The sequence below is a fragment of the Pteropus alecto genome, unplaced genomic scaffold (genome assembly GCF_000325575.1).
Source record: "Pteropus alecto unplaced genomic scaffold, ASM32557v1 scaffold95, whole genome shotgun sequence".
Lineage (NCBI taxonomy): Eukaryota > Metazoa > Chordata > Mammalia > Chiroptera > Pteropodidae > Pteropus > Pteropus alecto.
In genome coordinates, this window is record NW_006441071.1 from 12,948,472 (window position 1) to 12,962,436 (window position 13,965).

General features: G+C 39.7%; 1 protein-coding gene and 1 long non-coding RNA gene across 5 annotated transcripts in view; one reads left to right on the forward strand and one right to left on the reverse strand.

Annotated features, from left to right (window-relative positions):
• Nucleotides 1-15: 15 nt before the first annotated feature.
• The window catches only part of GLIS3 (GLIS family zinc finger 3), a 420,354-nt gene continuing 406,404 nt past the window's right edge, over nucleotides 16-13,965 (forward strand). For 2 of the 4 annotated variants that reach the window (XM_025051463.1, XM_015594465.2), the window contains exons 1-2: nucleotides 17-669; nucleotides 13,200-13,686. In XM_025051463.1, the coding sequence (XP_024907231.1) occupies nucleotides 13,299-13,686 (388 nt within the window). In that variant the 5' untranslated portion in view covers nucleotides 17-669; nucleotides 13,200-13,298. Of the gene's footprint in view, nucleotides 670-13,199; nucleotides 13,687-13,965 lie in introns of all 4 variants that reach the window. The other 2 variants (XM_025051464.1, XM_025051465.1) reach the window with 2 other exon arrangements.
• On the reverse strand, nucleotides 921-2,912 carry LOC107196145. Its single transcript, XR_001517510.2, has 2 exons — nucleotides 1,769-2,912; nucleotides 921-1,679 (listed from the first exon to the last, which is right to left on the reverse strand). It is a non-coding gene; the product is annotated as an uncharacterized LOC107196145 (long non-coding RNA).

Genomic DNA, 13,965 nt, shown 5'->3' on the forward strand with positions numbered 1-13,965 from the left:
TGACACTCAGGAAGCAGCTGGCTGCAGGCCGGCCTTCGCTGCGGCACTAACATCCACACTCCTCGCCCGGCCTCCTCCCTCCCTCCCTCTTTCTCCCTTCCCCTTTCCCAGAGGCCGCGTCCACACTGCGCCGCTCCGGCAGCCCAGAGCGCGGCGCGCACGGGCACCAGCGCCGCCCCTCCCCGCGCCGCCCGTAGCTGTCCAGGCTCGCACCAGCTCTTCCCCGACGGAACCGGCGAAAGGAATCAGCCAGCATCCCGGGCTGGCTCCCCAGACGCAGCCCCCGGCCCAGGGCGAGGATGAGCAGGACAGGCGAGGCACAAAGTCGAAACTCAACTTTTTAAAACATTATTTGCATGTGGGCGTAGTGGAGGAAGAGAATGAGCTGATGCCGAGGGTCCAGCCACCCCCCTTCTGCCTCCTCCCCCTGCCGCTGCTGCCCTCGCACACGCGCGCGCACACACGGCACTTGGGCCGAGTTTCCGCGCTCCGTCCCCGGGCTGGGATGGGAGTTTTCATTTCCGAAGGAGGCAGAACCCGTGGAGCGCGCTGAAAGGCTGGAGCCCCAAGTTTCTCCTCGCCAGAGCTGGCCACCCGCTGTCACTCGCGCAGGCTGGCCGGGGGAAGGGACCAGCACGCCGGCTTTGTTGTGGAAATCCTGGTTACCTGGTAAGTGGATGCCATAGGAACTTTGCTTTGAGAGTGTGGGGGAGTTAATGTTCGGAGACACAAACTAGGGATTAGAAATAGTTCTCCACGCTGAGCCGGTGGCGTTCGTGCAGGGTTAAGAATATACGCGCCCCCATCCCCAGATTCTCTAAATGATCTGTTTACTGAGATAACGACCCTCAATTAGGAATCAGGCTGTGTTCTTGTCAGTTACCTAAGAGTACCCGTGTAGGGGACAGAAAGGAATCAACGAGATTTTAAAGTTTCTCTAATTAGGAAGACTTTTTGTTTTTGGTTTTCTTTTAAACTACATGAGCCAGAGGGCTACAAAATCAGGGCAAGTTACAGGACGCACGGGCATGGTCTTGCAAGGCACCCATGAGTCCACACTGAAGGGAAACTGGAGAAGTGAGAATTGATGGGGTGACATGAGGTCTCTCGCGCACACGGGCTATAGTTGTCTTTTCCAGTTCCACGTGTTTGTGGAGCTCCACGAAGTCTGTTTTTCACGCTTGTGTCTCGCTCAAGCCGATATCCCCATTGCTCCAGGAGGTCCTCGGGTCAGCGGTACGTTAACTCGTCGCTGGTGTGGGTCCGCTGACCCGCATCCTCCAGGTCTATAGCTATAACCTCCCACGCCGCAAAATGCGCAGACACATTCAGACGCGCACACTCCCCGCTGGGTTCGTCACCTCGCGTTTACATTTTTTTTTGCGGCCCTACAAAATGTCAGCACTGTTTGGAAAATGTCTCAGTCTCAGGAACTTTGTCCTGCGTACGGCTTCAGTCCCTATAAATGACCCCGTGTGTAATTTGAAGTCCGCCGGGCTGCTCTCTGGAAAGCGTGAGTGAGCAGCCGGCTCCGTCCTAGACACACACCTTGCCCGGAGCGACACTTCCAAGTTACTCACTGGAGATGACAGTCACTTCAGGGATGAAGAAGTCACCCAAGTGTCTGGAAAACTTGGCTCTGACGGATTTGTCATCCTATGGATGATTCAGTTAGGTACCTGGAGAGAGAAACTTTGGAAAGGTCATTTCTGGCTTCACTAGTCGCGACTTGTTGCGAGTATTGGGGAGGCAAGAAGTGAAAGGAGACCTGAGGGTTAGCACACTAGTTCGGTGGAGGCTCCGGGTCCGCGCGGCTGGTGTGGCGCGGGGTCCGCGGCGTGGGGTCCGTGCGCTCCTGCGAGCGGGGCCGCGGTTCCCTCTGGAATCCGGCTCTGGCCGGGCCGGGGAGCCCGCTCGTCCCCGCCGCCTGGGCTTCCCAGCGGTGGGCCCGCGGCGGCGCCCTTAGGGCCTCGCATTACTCAGGACTGGGTTGCACAACAGGAAGCCGGCACGAGTTTGTTTTGTCTTGCTGAGCTTGCTCGCGCGCAGGGCTGAGGGTTAGGGGCCGGGTCGGCCAGAGAGTGACAGGGTCGCAGCAGCGCGACCTCAATCGGGCCCTGTCGCTTCGGCTTCCGGACACGCCCCTCGCTCCGCGCCAGAGAGCCTAGGGGTGCGGGCCTCCGACCCCTGCGGTCCATGTAGGGGGATCAGGAACAGATGAGGGCTGTTCTCTTCCAACCCTGCCCCATGCTCCTCTCCCTCGTTTGGCGGGTCCCCAACACCTTTCCAGATATCTGCATCCCTCCCCCTGATAGAGAGGACCCCTCTGTTCTGTATTCTTCACCCTCTTGATAGCCTTGCCGGGAATCAGCTCGGTCCTCATCCCTGGAGCATCTGAACCTGAAGCAGGGGTAGAGGGTGGAGGGTGCTTCCGGAATCGCCTGGTTTAGCGTTGATAGGGACTGGTCTCTGCAGTTGCGTGCCCCCTTTCATAGAGAGGAGGATTTTACACCCTCTCCCCACCTACTTCCAGGACTTAAGCATCTCCCAGAGTTTGGACCCTGGGCCCTGGCTTTTGTGAGGAGAGGGATGTTCTGTAGTTCCCCGCAGTGGGCCAATTGTCTTTAGGTAATGGGGACTGGAAATCTCAAATATAGACAAATCTAGATGAGATCTTCCTTGGCGATCACCTACAGATGAGGAAACCGAGATCCAGAGACTTTCAGGCGTTTTGTTCAAGGCCTCACAGCCGGTTGTCACAGACACAGGACAAACATTCAAGTTTCCTAGTCTCAGTTCAGAGAGCATGTATTGGCCTGAAGGTGAACTCAAGGCAAATGCAGCTTCTTTCTGGCCCTTCTGAAAGCCTTGATGAGTCATGATTTCTGCTTTGGGAGTAAGCCAGACCTCTGTTTCCCCCTCTATTGCATTCCTCACTAGACCTCCCTTTTAACACTAAAACAGGAAACTTTTATTTTTTTTTGGGGGGGGGAGTAAAGTTGATTTATGCTAATTTAAATCTCCCCATTCCTTTTCCCTCCTCCAAGTTTACTTCCACTCGTGTGAAACAGGTGCAACCTGCAAAGATTTGCAAAAAAAGGTTGCAATGAAGATTGTTTGGGGAAAGTTTGAAGGCATCTAGAGACAGGAGTGTGTTAAATTATATATTATTTTTGCAATTGGGAACATGCTGAAGTTTAAGGATCATCTTTAAATGCATTACAGTTGTTATATGTTTTCATTAGTTGTCTTCCTCCAGACTAACCCTAAAATTATCTTTGAAAAGAAGAGTGAGGGGCATTTCTTTTCCAGTTACTTTCAAAACGCCTTTCCTTATTGGTAGTTCAATTCCTTTTCTTTGTTGTTAAGAGGACTCAGCAATCCTTGAGTATGAGTAGTTAAATCTACTTGCTGTTATAATTCCCTTTCTCCTTGGTTTACCTTAGGCCAGTTTTGAGAGAGCATCTTTTTTCTGACCCCTGATTCTATCTATGTTCCTTAATAGTAATTGGATTGTCAGAGATCGAGTACCTGGGATCAGTTGGTTTGCTTGGAGAGAAGTGATCATTATTTCAGATAAGAAAAGCAGCTTTTTTTTTTTTTTTTTTTTTTTTTTTTGTTGGTCCCCCGGGCCCACTTGTGGGCCAGGGTCCACTTAGTGGGTAACATTCATATTGGGCCAAAATAGTCAGGGTGGGGAGGTTAAACAATAGCAAATTAATGTTTTGTACCAGCCCTGCCTTCATTTATATGGCAGAAAGTGGTCTTTCCATCGTTTTAGAAGAGAGCTTAATGTTCTCAGTCTTTTTTCCTTTGAGTGCTCTTTCCTGCTGGTAAATTAAATGTGAGGACATTCTTTCCACTGTTGTTCCTCTCATATTGTAGCTGTTGATCTCTGAAGTTGGAATGTTAATTTGTAATTATTTCATAATATAGAAAAAGTACTTCTTGAAGGAGATAATTCGGGAAGTGGCATCCTGTGGAAATTTTATTCCCTGAGGTCATTTTCTGTGTTTCTGAAGAGGATTTTATAAAGAAGGTGGAGATACAGGACTTAATTCTAACTTTTCACTGAGTTTGGTTGGCTCATAGACTCAATCAGGACTGAAAAGAAAATTAAAAAATAAATAAATGGCACATAAGAAATTTGTGCAATAGGAAGATGCTGCCTTGCTCATTCCAGGAGGATAATATATATATATATAATTTAACATGACACTAACATGGAGTTTGATTAAAAGATGCCCAAGTTCTAAGTTTTTCTCGTTTCTTATTTATTTCAGAGTTGACACAAAACCCCAAATTTTTATTGAAATAAAATAAAATATAGAAAAGTGAATATATATTAAGCTTGATGAATTTTCACAGGCTGAACACAGCTAAGTAACTAGTATCCAGATCAAGAAATAGAACATTACCAATGCCCAGAAACGTCTTTATGATTTCCTTCCAGCCACTACGTTCCTCCAGAGTAACCACTGCCTTGACTTCTAACAACAGATTTTGCTTGTTTTTAAAATACTTTATGTAAATGGAATAATTCACTATGCAGTCTTAGATCTGGATTCTTTCTCTGACATAACCTTTTAGTAGGTTAGATAATTTGGACACTGACAAACAGAAGCCCATTTTTCATCCTGATGATGGTCCGATTAGGGAGTCTGAACAGACAAGAGTGAAACCTATAGTGCGAAGCCAGCATAAGGTGAGCAAGGAGAATGCTGAGGAGCAGCTTCCACCATGACAACCCAAAATGTGTTTGGTAATGTCTGTTAGGGGTGACAATCTCATGACAAAAGAAGTGCCTGATCTCAGTACTGAAATGACTGTTTTTGTGGCTATTAGCTAGGATTTTTCATTGTTCATGAGTATGCCAAGATAATGACAAGAACAATGTGCCTGCTCAAAAGACTAGACTATAGTTTTCATGCAGCTTTTTCCTAATAGAGAAAGGAATAGATTAGGAGGAATAGACTAGGAAACATGCAACTGTAATTAAACTGGTTCTGTAAGACACAGAGTGTATAGGATTCATGATTGTATGGTCACACCTTACTTATACTGTATTTATTCAGGCAATAAATAATAAATACAGGATACGAATATAAGTAATAATTATATATCTTATTTATACCACTTTTCCGTATAAATGAGCAGTATTGTATAAAAATATAAAATAATTGTATGTGAATATATTGTGTATGAAAAATCTATATGATACATGTAGTGTGAAAAATATAAATATAAATAAATATATAGATATAATATAAAATAACCTATGTGTATGTATATATGGGCTGGGGACTGTTCAAAGATAAATTATACATAGCCCCAAAACTTAATGAAATTAGAATTTAGACAGGAAGATGAAACAGGCAAATAACTATAAGGCAATATATAAAGTTATGAATGTTAAAAAAGAGGTATATAGAGTAAAATAGTTAACATTTATAGGGTCCTATGTACCAGGCACTGTGCTAAGCAAGTAACATGCATTATTTCATTTAATATTCTGTAATGCTATTAACTAGGTACAATAGTGTGATTCTCGCCATTTTACAGACCAGAGGCAGAGATTAAGAGAAGATCAGGGAAGGCCTAATTGGGTATTTGGGGTAGGTGTGGAGGGTGAGTAGGATCTGAATTTGGGGCAAAAGAGGGCAAAGAAAAGGAGGAGGAGAAGGGCCACCCAGGTGGACTCTAAGGCCATTTGTAGGATGAATGGAAACAAGGATCCAGCCATGTTCCACTTTGGGAACAAGTCAAGGAATTTGTCCATAAAACTGGAATCATGAAGGCTCCAAGCCATTTGAGAGCAGCCTTGAAATGAAGAAAGCTGGTGGGACCATTCTTGTCTGATGTGATCTCTTCAAGGCCAAGGACGGGAACAATTGTACATTCCTCCAGGTGCAATAAGTCTTGCTGAACTGCAGATGGACAGATAGGGTTATAGTATCAGATCAGACCCTGTCCCAGGCTCCTGGATAAAGAGATCAGACTTTCTGAATATCAGTTATTCCTGAAATTTTGAGCTAGAACTATGAAGTTTCATTTCTAGGCCTGCTGAATACTGTGTACTAAAAAATTAACCAGATGCCAGGGCTATGCATGAATTCTTGTTATTACTGTGTGTGAAGAAATGGATTAATGTTTTCCCAACCTTTTCAGCATGACCAATAGATTCCACTTCTGTCTGTAACTTGACTGAGTCATTCATGTAGGGTGTTTTTTTTTTTTTTTAATAAATATGTTGTCATGTTGGTTAAGGACCTAGTCATTGTTGTGGATGTTCATACTTTTGCAGTGATGTCACTGAACATTATTTAACTTGTATAAAACTTCTGTCTACTAGCAGCTAAAAATAGTTACATTGGTCACTTTTAAGCAATTACCAATTACACAGAAGGAAAGAAATCACCCAGTTACACATATGATAGGGACACTTTATTATAGTTGAATATTTGGTTTAATGAATGATAAATTCAGTTTATTTCTAGAATCTTCCATAGGTAGATGCTTACTACCCTTTTGAAAGGATTATAATTTTCAGCTTTGCAAATAGCTATTCACATGGGCTGAGAAGTTATTTATACACACTAAATGACAAAGAATGTGCTTTTTACTTGCCGTATTTTACTACCTATGTATCTCCTGTATGAGGATGGATTTTTTTTAAAAAAGAAAACCTCCAGTTAGTTACTTTTCTTTTATATTTCTGAAGAAGCCTTTGTGTCTCAAACCATGGCCATGTGGTGTTCACTCTTTGCAATTCAGGTAATTAATTCAGCAGTGACATCATAGGGAATGTGTTCATTTTTCCATTTCAAATTCCTCTTCATGGGATCTGATGGTTAACTCATATTAAGAACACATTTTGAATATCTCAGTTCTCAGAGGCAGTTATGTGTTAATTTAAACTTTTACCCCTTTAGCGTTATAAGAGTGAAGTTTTATTCTAGAGAAGGTCATCTACCCTATGTGAAAGGGAAGATAAAAAATTGTCAGTCATTTTGATCTTGATTCTGTTAGTTGCTTGATTAAGTGATATTTATAGAGCGTAATCGACCAATTGATATGTACTAATTAAAAAGCAAAGTGAAAGATAATAGTGGTAAGAGTATAGCTTTGTATTAATTAATCCTTATTTTTCAGAAAGCTAAAAGTGCCAAACATTTAGATCTTTGTTACAACTATATTTTGGTATTTGTTTTACTTTGGCTGCTCAACTCTGTCTATATCTGTAGCTGTTCTTGATAGGTACCTGGGCAGGCAGATAGTCCAGATGCTTTTATCGCAATGGCTTTTATGCTTTTTAGACTGTAACCAATCATAAATTTTTCATTTTATCTAGAACACATGTATGCACATAGATATACAGATATGTACACCCAGAAATAATTGAAATAAAGCAATATTTAACCATTAATACATTTGATGCACACTGATAGCTTATATTTAATTCTAGTCGGTTCTATTTCATTAAAAATTCTTTCACCACTGAAAAATTGATTTCAAGGCCCACCAATGGATTGCAACTAGTTTGAACAACACTGATCTAGAAAGAGTGCTTTGTTAAATACGGATCTAGGAACTTATGGTTCATATTGAACTTGGACCAAAGCATCATTTGTCTTAAAAAAATCTTTTTGATTCCAAGTCATTCTCATTTTGTGTGATTTCTTACAGCTGACCAAGGAAATCCCTAATTATCCCCCTCTCTCTTGCCAGTTTTGGTAGGGTCACAGTTTTCTAGAACTTTCTGTACTCATTGATGAGTTAATGACTGAGGCAAAGTAAATGAAATACTTGTAGGTAATTACTACTAAAAATAGTGACATTTAGTAAGTTTGGAGGATATGAAACTCATATAGATGCACTGAAGTGTGGAAAGTGGATTTTAATATTGCTTTCCAGCAGTATTTTCTTCAAAGTTCTGAATTTCTTCTAGAATTCTGTAGTTACTAGCATTATGTATAAGATTCTCAAAGCTACCTCTAAATTTTAAGTTAGGATTGACTAATAGAATAAATTCCAACATTTGATTCCCCTTTTTCCACTCTCTTCCCTTTCTCTTCCCCTCTCCTCCCTTTCTTCCCTTTCTTTCCTCTGTGTCTTGTTCATATTTGCTGCTCATATTTTGAATATCATAACCACTAGTTTAAATTTAAAAGGGCGCTGCCAGATATTTTACTCCGTAAGTTTAGAGAAAATTAATTTCTTTTGAAAGTTTTATGAAATATACAAATTTTTTAAAAGTTAAAATGTGTATATCTCTAATTAGATAGCTAGGGATTGGAATCCACAGATAAAACAAAGTCAGGGATTCTATATTATCTTTGGAAGAATGGTCTTGCATCTCTGAAGGGAACATTAATTTGTCTCCGTGATTTTAATTGGTTTAACTCAGAAAGAGTACTTTCTGAGTTAGAAAGAGTACTTTCTCTTTTCGATTTCATCTTATTTGTGATTATATTGCTTGAGTAATATCTGTCCATTTAGTATTCAAAATAAATATGTTAATAGTCTTAGAATTACCGACATTAGACCTTGGGGATGTCCAAATGTCTCTAGGTTCTAAATGTAACCTCCTTAAATTTCTGCTCCACATCCCAATAATATGGAATTATCCCAACCCTGTTTCTATGTAACTTCTGTTGTAAAGTCTGTGAATCTGTCAGTTTTACTGAACAAAGTTATGAAACCACAGAAATGATCAACTATACTTTGTTGTGGGTTACTCTATCACAATATAGTAGTCTCCCTTTCAATTTAGAGAAATTGTACATATCCAGTGTATTTCCTCTATAATATCCTTCAGCTTCACAGGCTCATGTTTGCACTTTCCTCTTGTTAAAATTGCAGACAAGAATAATTTTAATTTATTGGTGACATCTAATATAGCTGTGTTTATATTGTTGCCAATAAAATGACTTACACGATTGGTTTTTGTTTATACAATCTTTTCTGAGGAGTCAGTCACCTGTGTTAGGACAAGGTACATTCTGCTTATTAAAATGAACTCCCAGGATCTAAGAACATTCAGCTCTATCTGTCCTTGATTGAATTGCAAAATGTGCTTCACATTGCAGCCGTGCATGAGAATAACTTATATTATCTATCAATAGGCTTTTCATTTCTATATTCTCTGGCTATAAAAGCTGTAACTAGAGAAGCCTATGGGAATATCATGGCCTATTAATGATCAAGGCAGGGATGCTGAAAAGGCAATGTTAATGAAATTATACAATCATTAACCCAAAAGGAAAAAATAATAACTCTGTTTTAGATGTCTTAGACATATATATAAGAAGCCAGCTCAGGAGCAGTTTGTTTGCTGACCAGTATTTTGTGCCTCATTATCAGGTTTTCTATGCAGGGTAAGAAATGCTTGTGGCATAAGGAATGGAAAATGTAACAAAGGCTAAATGTAGCCTAAGGAAATGAAATGATGTATGAAAATTAATAATTAACTGGTTCATCAGATGAATTATGACTCTAGATGAGTTTATTAATGATATTTACTAAGTAAGGGCTTTTGGCTATAAATAGGCATTATTGAGCTCGTGTTTTTAGAATTTTCTTGAATGGATGAGTTAACATTGCTTTTTGTTTAGTTAATCTTTTAGTTCATGAGAAACAGTGCCTGAGCCTGGGATAGAAGATAGTCATGATTTTTGTATTTTGATTAAAGCCATAGGTTTTCTAGAAAACTAGTGAAATTATTAAATGGTTTTGTGCCTTAATTTCTTTAGAAGTTAAGTAATTTCCTCTCTGACCTGACTTATAGGAGTGTTTTGTAAGAGTTTGAAAGTGGTCAAAAGGAAAGACTTATTAACTATATGTTGACTCATATAGCAGAATGAATATTTTCATTGTTTGAATGAATGGAGTATTAAAAATCTAAGTGTATCAATACGTCAGATCTTAAGTACCCAAATCTGTACTTCTGGATGTTTCTTTCTTCTTCTTCTACTTCTTCTTCCTTCTTCCTTCCTTCCTTCTTCCTTCTTCCTTCTTCTTTTTCTTCCTTCTTTCTTCTTCTTCTTTTTTTTTTTTTCTGTTGATACCCTGACATGGAGTAGTTGGATGGAGGACAGAGGAGAAGGTAATGCTGGAGAACTTAAGTTTTTAAATAGAAAGATGCTCTTACAATAGAATCCTACCAGTTAGTTGTTGATACTGATTAGTTGTGATTTTACTATTTGGCAAAAGGTAGAAAAATGTAATTCTAATATTCATTTTTAAAAATAAGTGTTGTCTTTCAGTGTTGCTGGCATGAGAGCCTCCTATCAGCTCTTGCTTTGATGGAGTGAGTAGATTACTATTTTTGCTTCCATGTCTACTCAATTTTTTTTTTTAAATTTAAATGCCATAGGTATAAAATCTACATACTTATCCTTGATCATGGTAAATAGGTACTTTTGCTAATCTTCCTTATCTTAATTACCTGGAAGAACAGAATTTCAAGAGACTGTAGTGATTATCACCAACTTCCTCATTATATGGATGAAAACTTAAGTTCAGAGACGTTATAAATGATTTGCTAGCAGTAGAGCTCAGGTATCCTGACTTATAGTTGAGTGCTCTTTTTACTGTGACTTAAAAGTTAGCATCTTATTCCTTTTTTGTTACCAAGTAGACTTAGAATTATACATGATCATATGGCCTAGTTAAAAAATATATAAAATATAATATGAATAGACAAAATTGATTTTAAATTCTGGTATATACTGCTTGACAAACCTTTTGGTATGATTAATACAAAAACTAGGTCATTAGGCATATTTTCACATATAATTTATTTATTTTTTGTCTTGAGGCTGCTTTTTCCCAGCTCACATGCCATTGACCTATCGGTTTTTCTTTACCTCTTGGTATTAATCACTTTACTTTCTGGCTGTTGCTTTTTTAGTAATAAAATTTAAGTACAGTTTTGTTGTTGTTTTTCTCTTAAACTAAAGCTAATTAAAACAGGAGTACAGTTTATAAAAAAATAAAAATAAGATAACTATCCAGCCTGACAGGCAGATATGAATGTCTGATAATCTCAGTGTTTCAATTATTTTTCCTTCTTACAGTCTTACCTTATTAATGATTTAGTATAATGCTAAGTATCTATTTATGTGTTTTTATCCAGATTTAATTGATTATAATTCCTGCTTGTATATGATCTTGCTGCCAAAAATGATTCCCTTATTTTTAAAAAACTTGGAAATGGGCATAGTCTGCAAATCTGCAGACACTTGTCACTGGGACCATCATCTTAGTGACTCATATTTCCAGTCATGTTGGATGATTCCTCATTTTCAACAAATTGCCAATACAACATATTTATTTTGCCTTCTTTTTTGGTTGGTACTGAATAAGGGCTTTCTTCTGCAGAGTTCATAGTGCTCAGAAAACACTATTTTATCGATGAGTAGAGAGTAGATGACCAATGTAATCTGGCAAAGCACAGAGACATTAAATGATTCTTGCCCACAATCAACCCGTAAAACAGACCAGATGGTAATATACTCTAGTTCTTCTAAAGGGACACAGCAGAAAAGGCATTGGAATTTTTCCAATGTAAAAAAAATCTTACAACCTATCTGATACCAGGGTTTATTACTTATTATTTCATAAAGAAACTTAAATGATGTAGGTTTGGATAAACCTGGATTTATTTGTTCATTCTTGGGAGCTATAGTGAAGGGAAGGGCAAGAATAAGACCTAGGAGTGCTTCTGAGGACTAGATGGCATGGCAGTATTAAATGTGGCAGACTGGTAGAATGAATAGAATAGCGAGCTGGTAAAGATGAAGAAAACATTTCAAATTTTATATTGTTAGTAAGTTTTGAAGTTCATCAGCATATGGTCACACACAGTCAATTTTGCAGAAGGCACAGCGAGTGCTTGACTTGAAAATTAAATATTTTTGATTTTCTAAAATGATAAAAGAAAAACACCTCTTTACAAGAAGTTTGCCTTTCTTGATATCCTGTCCTTGATGATTGATGGAGCCATTCATTTGAGAGTTGAATTGGAAATAGTTGTCTAAGGCATTGAGTGGGTCATACAGAAAATGTAGAAATTACCCAGTTGAGGATATCTGGGTACTACTGCTTTATGCCTAGTCTGTATTTTCTGTGTTTGTTCAACTTTGGCTTCTTCCCGTGACTGTCGTGTCTATATAGAAAAATAGATTGTGACTGTGTTTATTATTCATTAAGAGTAGTCACACTTAGTCACCTCATTGACTAAACATACATTTTTGGGAGCTATTGATCAAGGGAGGGAACGATTTTTCCTAATAATTTGTAACCAGGGAATACCGACATTACTGCATATGGATGGATGATAATGTCCTGTGGTCATGTCAGTACTTTTGTTCTCATCTGCTACTTGAAGAAAGGGATAGTGGGGTTGGAGATGGAAGCTTGATGTAACTATCATCGATTTAGCATTTGCGGCATATGATGAACATACTCACCTTTAGAAAGGCCGTTCTTTTCTTTTTCTTTCCATAAAGCATTTTTTATAGACTTTTCCTTTTCTAGGATCTTAGTAGAAGGTGAGAGTATTGTGATGTTGATTCTATTCAGGATTGATATGGAACCAAGACTTTAATACTGCTGTGAGTATTTGGATATGTGGATATATGAAGCCTTTTTGAGAGCCCCAGGCCCATGTTTTTTCTTTATGAGTCTAGGGACTGTGAAAAATTTGCTCTTAGAGTAAAAAATCAGAGATGGCTTAATATCCTCATAATCTCATTTAGAGGCTATATCTGCCATTTCTTTCTTTACTGGAACCTTTGACGTATAGGCCTCACAGCTCATGAAGGTGATTCGTTTTGGTTTCCCAAGACTCACTGTAGCAAAAGTGAGTACGAACTGATCCTCTAGGGAGCAAAATAAGTTTCATTTTGCAAGCTGGCACCAGCAGATTGGTTATAGTTGCCAAGAGCACTGTATTGAGAAGGGCTCAGTGGCAAACAAAACAATGCAGTGATCCATAATCCATGTCTACCATGAATGCAGGAGGAGAGAGTGCCTGCCAATGAACCATGTATTTGATGACTCTGCTCTACATAAAAGGCTATTTTGCTAAGAATACTTCTTTTCTTCCTGAGATGAATCCTGCACAGGTTGAAAACTTACTGTAACTCTTTTTCCATTTTGCTTTTAAAAATGCCTGCATTTATTTTTTTAAACAGGCTAATAACTCACACCATGGATAACTTATTGGACTTTGCCTGAAAGGAGTCATTAGTGCCATTGGATATTTGATCATCTTGGGCACAGGTTTTTTCAGAATGAATGGAAGGTCATGCAGCATGAATCTCCACCGGACGTCAGGAACCCCACAGGGGCCCGGAATGGTCAGTGGCCAACACATTCCTCCCATCCGAGCCCACTCGGGGACTCCTGGCCCCTCGTCCTGTAGCAGCACACCAAGCCCTGCTATTGGAAGCCTTGCTAACAGTCTCCATCTCAAGATGCCCTCGGGAGGAGGGATGGTTCCTCAGAGCAACATGGCTGAGAACCCCATCCATCTGCCGGCCTTGAGCCCCAGGAGACAAGTGCTCACCAATGGAAAGTCACGATTCCAGGTTACACAGGCCGGAGGCATATCAGGGCCACATACTTTAAAGCCAAAGCAGCAGGAGTTTGGAAGTCATTTTCCTCCAAATCCTGGGAAAGGTAGGATTGTCTTTCTGGGATCTTTGAAAAGTGAAAACTATTTTTTTCTCTCCCTAGTTCCTTCTACCAGAAAATCCTATGGAAAATTACATGATTCAATGTCAGGGTCAAAGTTGATGGTTTCATATAATGTATAGCTTGTTTGGTGACGGGGGTATATGTACGTATATGTGAGGGTTGGTGGGACCACAGTGGTAAATGTGATATCTCATGGAACAGTGAAACAGAGTGGAAGATAGAAAGATCAGAAATGAAGTAGAGTGATAATGGTGGTGGAAG